The 19,062-nt window shown below is 41.3% G+C and overlaps 1 protein-coding gene across 4 annotated transcripts in view; it reads left to right on the top strand.

Moving 5' to 3' along the window:
* The window catches only part of zgc:158464 (uncharacterized protein LOC791139 homolog), a 108,178-nt gene that overhangs the window by 79,065 nt on the left and 10,051 nt on the right, over positions 1-19,062 (top strand). For 2 of the 4 annotated variants that reach the window (XM_042514616.1, XM_042514487.1), the window contains 2 exons: positions 16,786-16,960; positions 17,141-17,260. In XM_042514616.1, the coding sequence (XP_042370550.1) occupies positions 16,786-16,960; positions 17,141-17,260 (295 nt within the window). Of the gene's footprint in view, positions 1-10,075; positions 10,223-16,785; positions 16,961-17,140; positions 17,261-17,678; positions 17,812-19,062 lie in introns of those variants that run through there. The other 2 variants (XM_042514547.1, XM_042514418.1) reach the window with 2 other exon arrangements.

Here is a 19,062-nt window from a genome sequence, read left to right as displayed (position 1 = left end):
TGCACTAAAGGCTCTGATCTTTGCAACCAGCTTACCTCCAATGTCAAGAAATTATACACCGCTTTAGTGTTTAAGTCCACTTGTGAGCCAGTTCTTTGGGACTGCCGACAATCCCACTTTAACAGTCATCCCTGTCTCATCCCTCCTGGCACTAATTTACAGTCAGCTTAGAGGCTGCAGTGAAATTTTGCCAGGATACCCAGTTTCCCAACTAAAACATTTATATCCAGGGTGTCAAACATACGACCCACAGACCAGAATCAGCCCAAAAGGTCCAGTCCAGCTCACTGGATGACTTTGCACATGTAATAATATTACACTTGTGAAGGCCAAAAAGTAGGGCCGTACCCGACTAAGAATTATGCCAGTTGAATCAGATTTGGCAGTCCAAAGTTTTAAAGTTTGAACGCGGCTTAGCAGGACATTCAGTATGATAAAAAAGTCCAAGACTGTGTCATAATAACTTGTTATGAGCTGTAAATTCACCACTTCTTCACTTTACAGTGCAGCCTCTCTCTTTCTCCGTGCTACTGCCAGCACCTCTGCAACTGCTTGTAACAAAGAGTAGCTTAAAAGTCAAGAGCATTCACTGCACAGCAAAATCTGCTGACCAAAACGTCTCTAGAAGTACACTGCACAGCATACTGACTTGCAAAAAGCAGACTGCTTGACTTGAAGCATTCTCAGTCGACTGAGGGTTCTCCTTTTGATGACTGGAATTTCTGACTTTCAAGGGGCATTCTTACTAACAAGTGCCAGGCTTCAGGAGCAGGTTCAGCAGTGAGCAAACTACTTCAGTGGCTTTTTACCGCAACCACAATACAGTCCTCAGAAAAACTGTGGGTACTTATTGGTGTCAAATTTGAAGGCCTACTATGCAGGATTTGTTGCTTTCTGTTTGTAAGCACAACATTCAAACTTGGCTCCTTCTCCTTGCTTGAACAAGACTAAGAGAGAGCAGTGGTGCTCAAGCAAGCTAGAGGGTGTATGAAGAGAGGGAGCAGCCTTAATGAGAACAAAACAGTGAATCGGAGAAATAAAACAATATTTTTTCAATTGTTTCATGGCAGTTAAGTTCTAAGGCACAAAAGATACATCCATATTTCAGCAAAAACCCTGCAGGAAGGTGCAGCATTGCCGGATTTTGTGTGAATTCAGCTGAAGTGCATGCGTCATCCTGTCTACAGAGCAGAGGAGAGAGACAGTGGTGTAAGCTGGTCGCTATGTTTTCACAAAGCTCCGACCTCATGCTGCTATTGGCTAGGGGCTACACATCACTACTTAAAAGCTAACACCCAGAAACCTCCTGAACAAACCAAAATGAGAAGAAAATTCAGCAGAGGGCAGGTTCTCTGCAGATACAGACAACACAACACACTGCCAGTGGGTCATAAGTAATGACTGAAAAGGAGTTCTTTTATATGAGTCAGTACTTTGTTTTTTAGGAAAATTCTGTATAATATGCCTTTAAAGATACTGAACATTTTGTAAAATGTTGTCAGTTAGCAGCTTTAGTACAAAATAATCTGTAGACTTCTATCTTAAAACGAAATAGGTGGAACCCAGGCAATGCCAGAACTTTAGATTTGTAAATGGTTTGTAAGGCAGGGGAATACCTTAACCTGTTTCATCAATAGCTTCCACTTTAGTTTGATGTGGATATGAAAGCATTACTACGCAGGAGTGGAAATGTATGGAATAATGCACATGTAATAAAAGTGAGTAGTAGACTGACTGAATGTGGAAAAAAATAGGACATATTAGTGGAATTGCTTTTATTTTTTCTTAAGACATCTCAAGCTGTTCATCAACTGTTTTATAAGTGGATGAACATTTTGGAGGTGTTTTTATTGTGTTATGGTTTTACTGGTCCCACTGGAGATCATACTGTAGCTTTATGTGGTTTGTGAACTAAAATGAGTTTGACACCCCTGATCTATGAACTGCTGGTTACAAACTGTTGAGCTGAACAGCTGTTTTACAACCCTGTTGATTCATTTTGACCCTGTCAGATTTCTAATGTCATAAAAACTTGAGTATCACATTTCTCGTAGTGGTAATATTAAATGGTCTTGGATCCACACTCAGAGCAGGGTTACTTGGTGTTCAAGAAACTGTAGACTGGAGTCATGAGGTCATGGGCTTGCTATAGGAGCCTGAGACGTTTGAACATGTTTGCTCAAGTAGTTTGGAATCCAGGTTGGGATTAAATTTCTAGGTTGATTTAGAGTTTTACTTTCTTTAGTCGAGTTTGGAGGTAACAGTGCTATCAGAGGTACATTTCCTGAACTTTATTTTAGCCTTCTGTGGGAAAAGTAGTCCCTTTAAAGTGTGTGGAGTAAAGCTTGATGTTTGAGTAGTTTTGAGGCCATACACCAAGGGTACAAAATTAAAAACAAATCAAAACAATGTACAAATGAATATATTAACAGCTAATTGTATTTAGGTGAAACTTCCAATATATCTTTGACCGCGGCCAAATTTTTATACAGAGATGTTCAAAGGAGGTAAACATATTAAACACAACTCCCAGTTATGGTGGATGATAACACATTATTATTTTTGTTTTACAACATTTTATATACTCTTTATTTGAGATTTATTAACAACCTGTGTGATTATCTGACTGCTGTTATGTGCTTTAGTGCCATGTCCCTAGATGCAGTGAGGTTTAGTATGTATGTTTCCAAGTTACTACTTCAGCCCTGACTCAAGCGCTTCTTTTAAAGCCAGCTTAACTATAGCTCCATGTGCTGCTCTAGAGAGCAATTTTCCACAGTTATGTTTCTATAGTTGCTGGAGCATTTTATGGCCATGTAATATCAATGACTAATGATACTGCTCACCATTTGGATTTCCAAGGCACTTTTCTGCGCTCATCAAAACCTTCACAGTTTATATTCTAACAATTATGTGGGAAATGAAAGTGTCTGCAAACAAAGTATTAGCAGGTAATGAAAAAAGATGCACAGCCTTACTAAAATGTGGAGTGGGTGTAAAAATGAAAGAGGAACGGGGATTAAATAAGTGCTGCCTATACCCTCCCACCATAATGCTATCTGCATAAAAGACTATTTGTCTTCATTAATAATAGGGGAAAGAGTGCAGGCTAATGCTCCCTGCTGCAGCCCCTTTTTCCTCAGCTGTCCCTATTGTTGCCTGCATGCTCACTTGCCTCTTCACAACACTTGGTCCACCGTTATTATTCACTGTTGGGCTATCTCCTGACAGGTATGCAATGGAATGTAAATTCCCTGCCTTGTTAGGATGTTGGGGGGCTGTGTACTTGCGGTTTGGTTAATCACTCATCCTCACTGTTCCCCCCCACGCGCTCTCTAGTCTGAACCCACACTCGCCACAGCCTGAGTCGTTGATGGATGAGCGTGGAGGTGAAGAGTGAGGGAGACACATTAGAATTTGACCATATGACGAAGCCTGCATGCGAGAGCAAGAGAACGCGTGCTCGCATGTCCGTCAGTGTTAAGCTTTGACTCTGCATATGGCACCCTCGCTCACACACCCAGACATGGACACGCCGCCATCGGAAATCTGAGCCTCGTCACAGCAGGATTGGGATCCCGAGCTATTGTCACTTAATCTCCTTGCTCTCTGTTACCTGCTACTAACTCCTTTCACTTGGCTCCCGGCCAGCGGGGTACCATGCATTAAACACAGGAGATAAGAGAAGGCGCTGTCGCTTGTTCCCCCAGGTCTTAGGGATCTTTATGGTTTTTTAATGAATCTTCATGGGCTTAACGACCCAGAAACCCAAGGCTCAAGTCTAATGTCCTAAAATAAATAATTGATTCAGTTACAGTCCTGTGCTGGTTATTTGCACCTGAGTAAAAGCCAGCTGTTTTGTGGGTGCCATGGTTCTGTTTCTCTCTGCTCGGCTGATCTGGTTTCCCCGGCTCTGTCTGTCAGTCCTCAGCTCCGTCTGTCCTCCTGGCCTCTGCAGTAACACCCTGCTGATAACCTTCCTGACAGCCCTCTTTCATGAGCCTCAAATGTGTCCTGCCCTCTTTTCACTGAGTGCTGCCACAGGTCTTATCTTCACTCACACACATTGGCCACACACAACAGAACTGTAAACCTCCCTCAAAAGTATGGAAGCAGCGCTCCTTCCAGAAAGCCTCCCTGGAAGCTGCTGGCCAGCCATCGCTAACGCATCTTTTCCCTCTGTCTCCTGAAGAGCACGGGAAAAGGCCTGGCCGCTTTCATTTTTAATGCAAACACACCGTCTTTCAAAACAGCTTTGAAAGACAGCCCGACCGTATAATGTGACGGATACAGTATGCGAGGAATTATGAGGTGGCATTTCAGTTCCTGCGAGGCTTTACACAGTTGTTATCTGTAATGATTTGGGTGCCAATAGAACAAACACGTCTTCAGAAGAGGCTGATTTTTGTTTTCCAAGCTCTTCTGCTCATAATGTGCAGCATAAACATTGCAATCTTCCAGCTTGTTTTGAATATGCATGCAATTAGCCAACCAAATTAAGCAGAACTAAATTAAATGGCGTTGGTGGAAACAAGCATAACTGGTGATTTATGGTGCTGCACCATTTACAGTGATGAAGTGCCATGGGCTAATGAAAAGACTGGGTAAACAAATACCTGGCTTTAAAAATAGATCTGCTCCTGGAAGAACAAAGGGAAGGTAAACACATATATAAAAAGGGAGCCTTGTCCATTGTTTAAGTATTCACTGGTTCTTTTGATAAACTGTAGTCAACATCCAGGCTGTGAAACAAATAGGTAATCAGCTGCAGTGTTTGCAGCATTGAAGCTTACTGAATGCCAAACTCTGGACCAGTGCTCAACCTGGCAATGTCCAATCCATAAGACATACTGCCAAAACCACATGCTTCCAAAGCAAGCAGGACATGTGATTGACAGCACAAGCTTTTTGAAATGTTAAAGCCCTAGCACAGCCACTTTTGTTGAGTTAACTTGAATGACACGTCCTTTTGTCGATTTAGAATTGCTATTAGCTTGTATTCCTATGTCAACAGCAGGCCTTGTGTACCAATATTGATTGTGGATTATGCAGATGTGAGGTGGCATATTGATCTAAATGCAGTCAGATTAGATGACAGAGATGTAGTAATCTGTTTTTGGATGTCATTACCTATTCCCTCAGAAACAGTCCTCATTCATTTAGCTCTATGTGATGTCTGGCTTGTCACTCTAGAAAATGAAATGCAAAAACTGCTACCAAATAATTACAATAATCCTAACATAATTGTATTTGGTAATCACCATTTGAACAGTGACCTTCTGTTTTGTGCCACACAGGCTTTGTGCTTTATGAAGAGCAGACATACCAATTTAAATTAATTCTTTACCAGCAAAATGAACATTTATATATCAGTAACTCACCAAATGTTATCTTGAATTAATGAAGACAACTTTATTTTCCTGAATGCCTCCACAGTTATAGAGTCCAAAAAAGGCAGATATTCTTCATAAATTAAAGTAAGCTTAATGGGGACTGCATTTAACAAAATGAAAATTATTACCCCTTTCCCACCAAACTAAGCTTGGACACACAGGTTTTTCAAACACGGGTAAACCCACTAAATATAGGCGATAGACTACATTCCCACTGCAAGTGAACACAGCGCTGCAGCAGAGTATGCCTTTCTGTCAGCTTTTGTGTGTGTATGTGTGTGTGTACAGGTAAACAGTCGACAGCAGCAGGGACAGAGGTCTTTGAAAACTTTGCCATGGTTACTTCTCTTTATATATCTCTTACTTATTCAGTCTTTCTTTCTGACTGGGTGTAGACTGACTTGAAAAAATGTTTTAGCATTGTTTAGGAAGAGACGGAGGTTAATTAATCACGGCACATCATTACATCTTGCTGGTTAAGGAGCTGAAATGAGCGTGTTCACAGAGGTGTTGTATTTCCATGAATGCCAAATGGAACTGGATGCGTAGAGTCATTTGACCCGGGTGTGAATGCCAATCGTACGCATTCTCATTGCATTTAAAAGCCAGATGTTAGTGGGTATTAGTGGGTTTTTTTGTGCAGTGGGAATGAGGCTTATGTCAAACAGCTTTTGACAAACTTTCACAGAATTTTTGCAGTATAACTGAAGTCTCATTTATGCAGTTGTTTACTCAGTATCTCCTAAATACATGCATTTTGCAAACAAATTATAATTTCAAACATGTCAATACAAAGAGTCTTATGCACAGCCAAGTAGTATGCCTAGGCATGCGTGCATTTGAACTCTGCTCATATGTAGCTCATATGCACTCGTAGGCAAGTTTTATAATGTAACATTGTGGTGAAATTTTGCGTGCTCTAGAAGTATGACTGGATATGAGACTGGAATTATGCTGCATGAGTTGCGTGAGTTTGTGAACCTGTTTTGGTATAGTTTTGCGTTTGTTGAACATGGTCCCCAATGACTTTGATTCATGAAGGATGTTTGCTTTTTGGATTCTCCATTCAATGTGGAGGCATGGCAGAAAGACAATGCTTGTTTTATTAATTCAGCGTAACTTTTGGTGAGTAATTGACAAAATAAACAAAATGTGGTTTTGTTGATGAAGATTTCTTTTAAATAATAACCAATAAACAAAAAGGAAGTCACATGACTTCCTACGGGATATTCTCCTCATCCAGTCTCTAAAACACTAAACCTGTTGTTCACACATGTACAATCCACAGAGCTGGTAATCAATGGAAATCTGCATCAGCCAGTACAGCTGTAAACAGGTTTCTGTTGTGAGCCTTCAGGGTTGATGTGTAAATCAGTCCTGAATTTGAATTTGTCAACTGAAGAATGCTACAAGGTGTAAAGACGCACTCATCCATGCAGCAACCTGGCACCTAGAGTCAGTGATTATTCAAGTCCTCGGGGTTGGCAGTTGTTTTAAATGCGTTGCAAGCTACGGGAGATTCCAGTCACTCAGAGTTTACAAAAAAACAAAAGAAAACACCTGGCTATTGAATCAGCCTGCCTTAATTTTCACAGTGCTAAATGCCATTATTCAGCCGTGCAACCAAGCGAATCCCAGCCACACTTGCACAAATCGTCTCCTTGTCCTCGCAGTGAGGCTACAGAGTAGAGGCAGCCTTCTGCTCCCCAAACAATTACACGCTAATCTGCAATGTGAAATGAGTATTAGGCTTTTAATCTCATAGGAAGAGAGTCCCCTACTTCACCCCAAAGTAGTGGAAGTTATATTATCTCCCAGAGTTTCTGACCTTCTGTCTTCATTCCCCACCCTCCAGCCCCACTGGTCCACCACCCCAACTTCCCTCCCATCAGGTTAGACAGTGAGCGACTCCTCTTTCCAGCCACCTTTCTCTAGATTAGCCCCCTGACACCGCGGGCTCGGCTATTTAATTGCTTGTCGGACTGAATATTCTCCAGTTTCCCCCTTCATCTAGCCCGCAGATATTGCTTCTCATTAGCATGTCCTGTACCACCGCCACTGCAATTCCTTGCAGGTTGGAAGACAGACAGGTCCATAACATTACTCTCTTCTTCCTGCTGAAAACCAGCCTGCACACCAGCCAATGCAACACAGTGAACATTAATGGCTCTGAATACAACTGCATTCTTTTCCTCTTAGCTGACGTAGCACTAAGTCAGCTCTCTTTAGATGAGGGGTGTTACTCTGAAAATATGCATTAACTAATTGCTGTCATTCAAGTGATTAAGGTACAATGGTCAATACAGATTATTAGCAGTCTTGAGACTTTAATTAAAAGTGAACATTTTCTGCTGTGCAGTAAATGTTATTATAACCAATGCAATGATAACCAAAACTACAAAACGAAACAAAAAGTCCCAGGTTGTCGATACAAAAACATCAACTTATTGTTAAAGTGTTTCTGTATTAAGTATCTACTGGCTGATTTTCTGTGCACTCTATCTGTTGCTATTCCCTTCCTATTCGCCCACGTCTTCCTAAGTCAAACAAGGCCATCATGGCCCGTACATGACTGATGTGACTGATGATCAGCAGTATAGCTGTCACACTGACCATTTCAGAGTGCTGTGATAAATAAAAGTGTATTGAAGGCTTTTCTGCCAGCGTTATTCCATTTCCATCGTATTCCTCAACAGGAAATGTCACTGAGTAAAGAATTATTTGTTTTCTCTGCCCCTTTAGGAAGCTTATAAGAACTGTCAATATTCTGAAGCTTCTTAATTTATGTCTAAGGTTATTTTCTACCATAAGCAGCAGTCAGATTGCTGACATCACACTAATTGTAGTACCTTATACTTACATCCATTTACTGCAGTAATATCGCCAGGACCATGGACAGTGACATCAAAATGTTCTTAATAGCACTGCAAGTTGCATCAATGAAAGATCTGTGTTTGAAAATTCATGTAAGAAAGAGTAATAGAATCATTCATAACACTCTTAACAACACACAGTGGCTTTCCAAAGCTACTGCTCCTGGACTTCTTTTCTCTGACCAAGGCTAATAAATTATTAGCCTTGGTGTCTTACTCCACCTTGGATTACAAAAAAAATCTCCCCTCTCCATCCCATTTCTTAAGTAACCTCAGCTATTTAAAAAGTGGCCCTTGCTCAGTGACAGATATGCTTTTGCAAGGGCGCTTAAAGTACACTGATAATACTCCGCTGGTCATGACGCATACATTATTTAAGGGGCAAAGCGCAGAATGGCCACTGTCGGGATGGATTTGTCTGAGGTACATTCCAGTGTTGTCTGCATGTTGTTGTTTATCTTAAGGTCTTTTTCTTTCTTCAAACTCAGCGCTAAGAGAAAGAGCAGAGTGTATGCTGATGGTTTGTTTCAGTGCCTTTAGCTGAGCTGAAGGCAGTTTTATAGTCTCCTCTTTAAAGTTGCAATATTGTATTTTATGGCCCTTCTTTTTTAGTAGTCTGTAATACCACATCATGCATTCTGTCTTGTAACAGTAAAGATTGTGAACTTAAATTAGTCAGTCTGGGTTCAAGTCTGGATTGTGAGAATTTTTGATTGAGCTAACCCTTTGAAACCTTTAAAAGCAAATTTGATTTCTTTCAAAAACATGGGGAGAAGGCGATGAGCAACTCAGCAAGTCATGGCCCAAAAATTAGAAGGAAATTAGTTAAAAATTACACAAAAATTACCAGAAAATAACCACAAAAAAAGACGAAAAGTAGAAGAAAAGTTAAAAAAAAAAAAAAAAAACAACAAACAGACAAACAAGAAAATGACAAAAAAATATGCTAAATTACTATATATATATATATATATATATGTATAATTGATTTCTGTGACTTAAATTTAAATATATATAACTTTAATAATTATATAATAAATAAATAGTTGGTTTTATTACAACTAATTTTTACTTCTTTTTTAACAAATTTTCTGGCAATTTGATTGATATTTCTTGCCAAGTTAGTCATTGCCTTTTCCCCAGTGTTTTTCAAAGAAATCAAACCAATTTGCTGAAGTTTAACAGGGTTAAATAGCTTGTGATAGGCATCTGAATGCAGCACGAGAAAACTTATGTCAATCCAGGTTTCAAAGGGTTAATGGACAGGGGAGGAGAGACCAAAAAGCTCAACTTTTCTGGTAGGGTTGGGGTTTAATAGCATTTCTTTTTATAGAATCTATATCTGCTATGTAATTCTGTTATTGAGTCTTTCCAAATCACTTATCAGAGTTGAGCTTTAGACATTTATACATAATCTTTGACCATTAGCCTGTAGTTCTTTAGAAATCCAGGTATTTTAATCAATCAGGAACCAAATCCAACACTGCACCTGCTATCAGAACCCAACCCTACTTACTTATGAACTAACTTCACTTCTTTTTAGTCCTGTTGTTTTCCTTTCCTTTCCTTTCCTTTCCTAGCCCACACCTACTGCTGATCCTGGGATCACAATAGAAACCAGCTCTCCACCACAATGCTGGCATCTTCTGCATTTATCTATTTTTCGCTTACCCCTCCTTTCTTTTCTCTTTCCCTCTCTGTATCCTGTCATTACTTCCCTTTCCTCACTTCCCTGGTTTATTTATGCCTCTTGTTGCTGTCCTCTCTTTCACTCCATCTCCTCTCTGGTGACTCGGGCAACACTTGCAGTAGAGATTAAAGTGATCAAGGACCTACCGTGGCCCCCTCCAGTCGGGCAGCTCAACACCAGCCCTCCGCTGGTGGAGGAGCTGGAGTCTCCCACCCAGACAGCTCAACCCTCACCAGGACAGACGAGCTGTGACCAGCACCACCATGGTGGGTGTTGGTGTTCACATTGTCTGGCGTCTTTCCCTTCATTTACTGCCCCACCCCTTTCCATCCATCACTCCATTCATCCATCCACCCCCTTCAGTGTGGTCTGTCTGTCTGATTTTATGAAGGAACAGTTCAAGTGGGGCAGCGTGTGTATACATTCATGTATGTATGTTGTATATCTGTAGGTTTACATTCCCATTTTTGTCCTGAGATTTTAATTAGTAATTTTAGGAAATAACTAAACACACAACTGCACATAACCAGTGTGAAAACACATTTTATTTGTCTTGCAAAGATCTCAGGGCAATCTTTGATTATGTGAAAGTGTGTGCTTCACTCTACCGGTCAGTTATGACTTACTAAGAGAGCTCACATCTTTTTGGAAACACACAATATGACTTTGGGTAGCAGTACAGCTCAGAAATGACTGCACGTTTCCATCTGGATCACATGTGGCAGAAAATCACTAATTCTTGTGCAGGTTTTAGGGCTGAAGGCTCATTAGTTTTAATTGTGCTAAACTGCCTTCTGCATGCGTAATTGCCATTCGCTGTGACCCCCATTTCCTCTTGTCAACATACTCATAACCGTCCCAGATGTCCCTCTGGCCTGCTGTTCTCTACAGCTCGACATGAATTGAAAAATCAAACTCATTTGAGGCAATTTCCCTTCTTGAATCGGGGCCTCTTCACCTCAAGTTTTGCCATATTTACCATCTCATCAAACACAATGGACAAGTAATCATGTATTTTCGACCGATAGAGCCATTAGTTGATTTTCAGAGCCCTTCCACAGACTCACACTCTTGACTGCTGTAACTACCAGGGGAAAAGAAGGACCTGTAGCAGAACTAATGCCAGGAATGGGATTTCCCCCTGGCAGAGTGGGAAGACTAAGAGTGAGACCATGTAAGGGGACACCGCTGTGTGCTATAGGCGAGGACAGGGCAAGGAGTTGATTTATATCCATAAATCCATGGGAAAGGTTCTGGTTCCCTCTGTGATGTCAGCGGGTTTAAGATTGGCGTCCAGCTGTAAAGTGATCCTCTCTCTGTCTGAGCCAGTGTGGCCCCACTCTACATCTTTGGGGTCAAAGGCCACAGTAGCAGACAGAGGCGGGGGGGCAATGACCTCTGCAACCCCTGTGAATACAGTTACAATGCACTCTGTTGACCTACAAGCAGACCCCTAGTCACAAACCAAGACATTAGCCATCTATTATATACAGCCTGCTTACGTACTCCAGATTGGCTCAGCCAGGATAAAAGCTAAGAGTCTATATGTGTATGTAAAGGCTATTGTGTCCAAAATATAGAGCAAGAAAAACAATATCCATTACAGTTCAGAGAAATCTGCCAGCCTCATTATCAAAATTTAAATGCGGTTTGACAGGGCAGATATTACATCTACATATAAATGGAGGGAGCTTTTCTCTGAGTATAATGAAGAGCTTTTCGCTCTTCTTTTTTGACATGAATTAATTATCCACACTTTGAAGCATTCCTCTTACCCTCTCCTTCCTCTAATCTGAGAAGACTGGAAAAAAAAACAATGTAATTAAACATTATCCAGATTTAATTTTAAACAAATCCACTAGCTGACACTTTGGAGGGTCATTCCATTGTCTTGGAAAACCTAATTAGAGTTTTATTTTGGGATTTATGTAAAAGAAGAATTCCTAGATGATGGAATCATCAGGGATTAACTTCTGAGCTCAGCAGCAGGAGTGAGGCTCTAAAAATACAGTATATTATTAAAAGCTGTCCAACACATCATTATTTGAGTTCCTGATGCACATAATTAATATCAACATAAAAATTAGGGATTTTTTTAAAACTGCCAGTTCCTTGGGTATTGTATCATACTGAGCACTATTTTTTAGAGTGCAGTGCATTCTAATGAGATGCAGAACTGTTAATCATTTCACACATCCAGGCTGGAAACTTAATTTTCACCTCTCAATACGGCAGTCGATAGCGCACTTCACCCCTCAGACTAGTCATGCTTTTTGATAGGAATACCATCAGTAAATGAGAATTAATTAGCCATCTTAATTAGAGGAATTTGCTCAGGAATGTGTGCAGAGGGAAGAGAGTAGTCAGACTGTTCACCTTGTGCTCTTTATTTCAACTGCATTTTTTGGTGTTTTTCTTAATTTATGTTTTTAATATTGTGGACTTAACACCCTTTTAAAGTTTACCATTCCATTTTTTTAGTGTTTTGTTATTTAAGATACTTTTTCTGGTGTTGTATAGCCACTATAAATCTCTCTCTCTCTCCATGTTTTTACGGCATTATTTTGTATTGCGCTGCGCTGAATTACATTACAGCACTTTATGTTGTGGATTGGTCACAGTGTAATCATGGAAATGTCATTTTGACCTCTGTTTATCTGCGTCCTAGCCAGTCAGCTCCCTCTCTCACACACTCTCCCTCCTCAGCCCCCCCTGTGTTTTATAGAGCTCTCTAAAGGAAGCTATGTTTGAAGGGGGCAGGTCTTTCCACCATCAGTCACCATCTGACTGACAGTTCAATCTGATACACAGATTCCATTTGCCGTGCTTTACAAGCAACAATACTGATAACACACACAGATGCCCATGCGCATTTACGTACCCGTCCGTGTATGTGAAGGCACGTGTGTGTGTGTGTGTGTGTGTGTGTGTGTGTGTGTGTGTGTTTTCACCCTCTCGTCTCTCTTAAGCTGCCTCTCAGGGGTTTTGTTCTCCTCTGGGCCATTCCTCTCGTCAATCTCCTGTCCACCATGTTTCAGACTACTCCGAGAATGAAAAGGGGCAATGAGTTTGGCTCTCTCCCACTGATATTTAACCTTAAAACATAATTCTGAAACTATAGCGTTAGCGAGATGGCCGGCAATCAAAGCAGACATGGGTTTGTTCACTGTTGAGCAAATGAAAACAATTGCTTTTGTTTGGAGGCTCTCCCTTCAAGGTAATACTCTCCTGGTAGAAAGATGCACTCTGCCCGTGGAAAAGACTCTGCTCTGACAGGGAAGGTTGATGGGGTGAGCTCCTCTGAGAATAGCCACTCAACCCTTTCTAAGAGGTGGAGGGAAAAGGGGTTTAATCAAGGTCAAATGAAGCACTGATTGTGTTGAATCTGGGGAAGACGAGGAATTAGTGGGGGTGCTGGGAGAATGGAGAAAATGTGAAGAGCTGAGGTCAGGCGGATGGCTCAGTGGGCTGTAGATACACTGAGAGATGGACTGTGTGGGAAAACTAAGATAGCAACATTCATCCTTATGCCACGCTACCAGAAACTTTTTCTAACCCCGTACATTAAAATCACAGGTGGACATAAAAAAAAAAAATCCAAAGTACGTACTTTATCCAATTTGAATATGGACATATAAAGTAAAGTGAAACAGTTTTGTTGCGGACATAATCAGCGACTGATAGGCCTGCATTAGGACCATCAGAAACAGGAGATAACAGATCAAAGCTGTTACTGCTCTGTCTCTCCTCTTTTTTCTATAAGACGAGCAGACATTCCTCCACAGTCCATTTCCCACTATCTTTTTCTGTCCTTGACAAACAACAACACAAGCAGACTGAGACACACAAGGAAAGGACTGGAGTGTGTGAAATAGAAAGATCAAAAAAAAAGGTGAGGGGGAGAAAAAGAGGAGGGGCTGGACATATGCAAACAGGAAGAGAGAAATTGAAAGCGAGGGAGGGAGAGAGAGGTATTGGCCGCGTCTTCATGTTGTGATCTGTCAGCGCTGACAGGGATGAGCGGAGCAAACATGCATCTCCCTTGTCCCCTTGGTCAGTTTCCATGGTAACACTATTTCTCACCCTTACACATATACAGAATGTTCATGCTGCTCGCAGTGTATTCCCAGCAGTCGGCATGTGGTTCAAATGGACTGTATGAAAAAGTAGAGAACTAATGATGTCGTCCATGTGGACTTGCATGCAACACAGGAGCATCATTTGACTGACTGCAGCTACAGCTCATAGTCTTCCACGGGTCTGAGGTTAGAGCCACAGTTTACCCAGCTGTCATGCAACAGTACAATTTGGCTGTCGTTTTAAGACTCGGTCGAAGCCCCATAACAAACAGGAGTGCAGAGGGCAAGATAACAAGGGGAGGCAGAGTCATTTGGAATAATCATTTCCATGAGTTTATGTTTAGGGAAATGCATCAGTGAGCTAAAGTTGAGTTGAGTTGAGTGGAGATGAAGGGGAGCCCCTGGTGGTCGGAGCTGAAACAGCAGCACTCTACAGCAGCCTTACCTGCCACTGGATCATGTTCCATCACAGGCAATGGTGGAGGAAGATCCTTTGCTTTAGTTAAGCTACAAAATCAGCTAAATGCACTTCAAGTATCATAAGTAAAAATACTTGATTCGCAAAATAAATAAAAGACCCTGCGGCTAATATATCGTATATGACATTACTAATATATGGAAAAAACTGAAAAAATGGATTAAACTTAAATTAAAAAGGTAAAATGCATAAAAAGAAATAAAAAGAAGAAATCACATAAAAGCAAGTGTATAAAAATGGGTTTTAAGGGGTGATTTAAAAGAAGTTACTGATTCTGCAAGCCTCATCTCCTCAGGCAGGAGACACGCAGGGAACATGTTCTTCTCAAAATTTAGAACGTGCATTTTTCCATGTGGGATGAAAGTTTGGCTACACAAATTTGAATTCTTTTTTTTTTATTTTCTTGTGAAATAATGCATCATTTTACATGTGATGTGCTTTTTTCGTGAGTGCATTATATGTTTTTATGTGGAGAACTGGTAACCATAGCTGATAGTTTTAAGGAGTACAAAGTTTGATATTTATCACGGAAATTGAATGGAGTTAAACGTGAATAAATTTACACCACTGCTAACAAGATCTCTTGATGCAGCACAAGTGCAAGTTTACAAGTGGAAGTCTGGGCTTTTAATTCTTTTAATGTCTCTCAATGGCTATTAGCACTAGAGAGTGGAGACAACACCTCAGCGATAATAGAACATGTACTGTATGTATTATTAATTTTACAGTATATACAGAGGGTCCTACGTGTTCCTGTTCAGCCCCACTTTCACGAGCTCAGTGAAATTTGTTGACATGGTGTTGTCTGATGTAGCCTTAATTGATTGATTGAAACTGTCAGCCCTCCCACTCAGTCTGGTACAGGAACCCTTGGCGAGCTCACAATCTGTAAAGTGTAATGGATCCTCTGACTGGAATACACAGTCTAGACAGATGTAGGCCCATCTCCATCGACATGTTGTGGAGATCACAGTGCCTGTCTGTCTGTACACTACCTGCCATGTTCAGCCCAGGTAATTAAACACTAGATGCTGTTAGCGAGAGGCGCAGAGACAGAGGCAATGGCTGTCAGCATGCTACATTAACTCTCTCCGTCAAAGGCTCAGCTTCACTGTGCTGATCTAAACCTTTAAGCAGCCAACAATCTCTAGCTGAAGCTTGTCATATAGCTGTTGCTGTTGTTGCTTGAGAAGCGTGTTAGTGACTCAGTGGGCTCTTCTCAGAGCCAAGGGTGCTGTGACATCAATTCTAGCTGTGGATGACTGGGGGAAAATGGCCTTCGCCGTCCAATATCTGACAGAGGAGAGAGTTCACTTTAATTTCTCCTTGTGGAAATTATCCTCTCTTTTGTCCTCATGTTAGCTTTGGTAAGTTGCAGTAAATGTTGTTCCGCGTCCTGATTGGCTGTGAAGCTGCTCAGTGACCTCCACCACTCATGTCATGAGCGCAGGTCACCTACAGTCCCCACACATACCATCAAACACTTTCCTGTGAAGTTGCCAAGGTAGCTTATCATGTCCACAGTTGACCGTGAGAGTTTTGAAAAGCCAGGTTAATGTTTGACTTGCAGTGGGATTTGTGTGCGAATTTGTGCATATGAATTTTCCAAGTTAGCTTGTTTGCATGACTGTGCACATTTGTTTATGTGTAGTTAAAGTGTGTACATGCTCACACATGCTGTAGTGTATAGGTGGGTGTATTTACAGATGCATGCATTTGTTTGGGTTGTTTGGAGGAAGTTTGCACTCGTGAGTGTGTGTGTGTGTGTGTGTGTGTGTGTGTGTGTGTGTGTGTGTGTGTGTATTGTGTGTGTGTGTGTGTGTGTGTGTGTGTGTGTGTGTGTGTGTGTGTGTGTGTGTGTGTGTGTGTGTGTGTGTGTGTGTGTGTGTATTTTGTCTCACGGGGGTGTGTACACAGTGTGGAAGGATTGATTTATGCCCCCTCCACTGTGTGTACATGTCCTTCAGTTGGATGTGTTGCACAAAGTGTCTCTGTATGGGAACATGTGTTTCTGTTCCCACATGCACCTCATTGCTCTGTTCCAGTTAAGTAAAGCAGCAATTTACACTGTAATTTTTTCAAATGTCCACTTCCTGTTAAGCACACAAGCTTTTCCAAGTGACCGCAAACTGAAGTCTAACTGAAGCATACACACAGAACTAGTGTGTTGCATTGTTAATAGAGCTGTAAAGGGTTTCACTTTTTTAAAAATACACAGTGTGTTCTTCCAAACATAAATTGTATTTAATAGTTGCATTTTCCTGTATTACAGTCCAGTTTGATGGCGTGGAAAAATCTCGAATGTCGCCTACCAAGGAGGGGAAAACCCGCCCGCTGCAGCGACACTCCAGTGGCTGTCTGGTCAACACTAAAATGACTTCACTGGACCACTGCAGCTCCTCTCTCGGGGAGCGTATTGACCCCAGCATGCCCTTGGAAAGCCAGTTGTGAGTTTGGTCATGGTGTCACTTTGTCATGACTGCATTTTATTTTATATGCACCACTTTTGCCCTTCATGAGCAGCTTTGACCCTTGTTTTTTTATTCCCTTTGTTCCATTTTCTGCTCATTCTTACCATTCTTTTGTTCCTCTTCTTTCTCGTCCCCATCTCCTATTGTTCCATGTAGCTGGTACCATGGAGCGATCAGCCGAACAGATGCAGAGTCTCTGCTCAGGCTCTGTAAGGAGGCCAGCTACCTGGTGAGAAACAGCGAGACCAGCAAGAACGACTACTCTCTCTCCCTTAAGTAAGGACGACACTCTCTTTTTCCTAAATAACGAGCCACAAACAGGATTATCAGTTACACAAGAGCACATGACAGCTGCGTGGAAAAAGTAATCGCAAATGCTTGGTGCGATTTAGCCTGCTGAAGTGTTAGAGAGTTAAGAAAATCAAGTGTTTGTGAAAGTCAAGTATCAGTATAGTCAGTATATAAAGTCAGTATATTTTATTGCGATTTGGACACAGGACAAGTGTCAAGGATAATTTGCAACACTGTCTGTGTACATACACACACAGCAGAGAGCTAAAGAAGTGCAGCTACACATGCTCAACAGTGGCGTATACATTGTGGATGAACCTTGCTCACAAAGGTCCTTGTATACCTGTGCTACAATAGTCTGCTGACTCAGCCTTTCAATATGGTAATAATTTTCACCTTTCAGACCTCTATCTCCCACCTACATCCTGCCCGTCCCTTGTCCTCCACCTCCCTCCGGTAACCCCTCTGACACCATCGCTTCCTTGATTTGCTGATGTGCCCATAACACAGTTAATGGTGCCCTTCATCATCGACCCCTGATCCCTGCCGCATCCAAGACAGGGTTCAAAGGAGCCACTCTGATTGGTTTAGTCTAGTCTGACATTTGGTAGAGGTTACTTTAGCTTGAAGGGCTGCAGCAAAGTCACATCTCATTCTTCTTTTGACGGAAGCGTGCGCTTTTGGTGGATTCGCTTTAATGATTTCCACCACCAGGTGCGAGTTCCAGGTGTCAGAGTCATAACCAGAAATTTGTAGCCCTCTGAAAACTTGCCAAAGTCATCTTTGATAAATTTGCTTGAGCCATCAGCTTTAAAATCTTAGTATCTGTGCTGACAAATGGTCTTTTCCAATTTCCTTTGTATTGAGTCCATTTTACATTTCAAGGCAGGCCCCTCCGTACGACATTTAGACAAATCTCAGCAGCTCCACGATGACCTTCAGATGAGATGAAACTATAATATGCTAAGAGACGTAGATTAGCCTTCGTTATAACGGCAGAGCTCATCTTGCTGGAGGCTTATATGACTTGGCAGGGAAACATAATGCTTTCCACTGCTCCAATTCACTTCATGCTACTGTAGCTGACTTGCTGTTTAACTTCCCGTCTCAGTCACTGATTATTTGCTTATGTTTGTTTGAATGTTTTCTGCCTTACTCATTGAAAAAAAAGTTAAGTTACTAAGTTACTAGCTGCTGAGCTCCCCCACCTCTGACAATCTGACTGACTCCATACCAAAGCCTTAACGCCGGTATGACTGCTTGAGTACTAAACACTGTATATGTAATCTGTTTTTTAAAGTAGCTCAAGATGCTGTCTTTTAATTATCTAAAAAGACTTTCAGGCTAAATGTATCTTCCTTTGAGATAAAAGGGGTGTAAATGTCATATTGCACTGAGTCAGAATACATTATTTAGTACTCAAAAAAGGTATGGCAAAAGGGACATTTGGGACAGCCAATAGAGGATACATGGTCAACAGCTGTATATGGTTCACAGCCACAGACACACACAAACACACACACACACACACACACACACACACACACACACACACACACACACACACACACAAATAGCCCTGTATTCAGTGGAGTTAGATGATAACTATAAAGCAGCCTCAGAAGAACTAAGTGGACTGAGCCTAGATATTCAAAGTAGATAGAACAACAAGTGTTTGCTATAGCAGGGTATTGACATCGAGAGAGATGATACAGGGTGTGGATTTGATGAATGCACTTATAAAGAGCACTGGTTTAATTAGCATCAACATATGATGAAATTTTTGA

The sequence above is a fragment of the Plectropomus leopardus genome, chromosome 1 (assembly GCF_008729295.1).
Source record: "Plectropomus leopardus isolate mb chromosome 1, YSFRI_Pleo_2.0, whole genome shotgun sequence".
NCBI classification, from domain to species: domain Eukaryota; kingdom Metazoa; phylum Chordata; class Actinopteri; order Perciformes; family Serranidae; genus Plectropomus; species Plectropomus leopardus.
The sequence above is the reverse complement of the archived record's forward strand: the minus strand, read 5'-3'. Positions and strand labels throughout refer to the sequence as shown.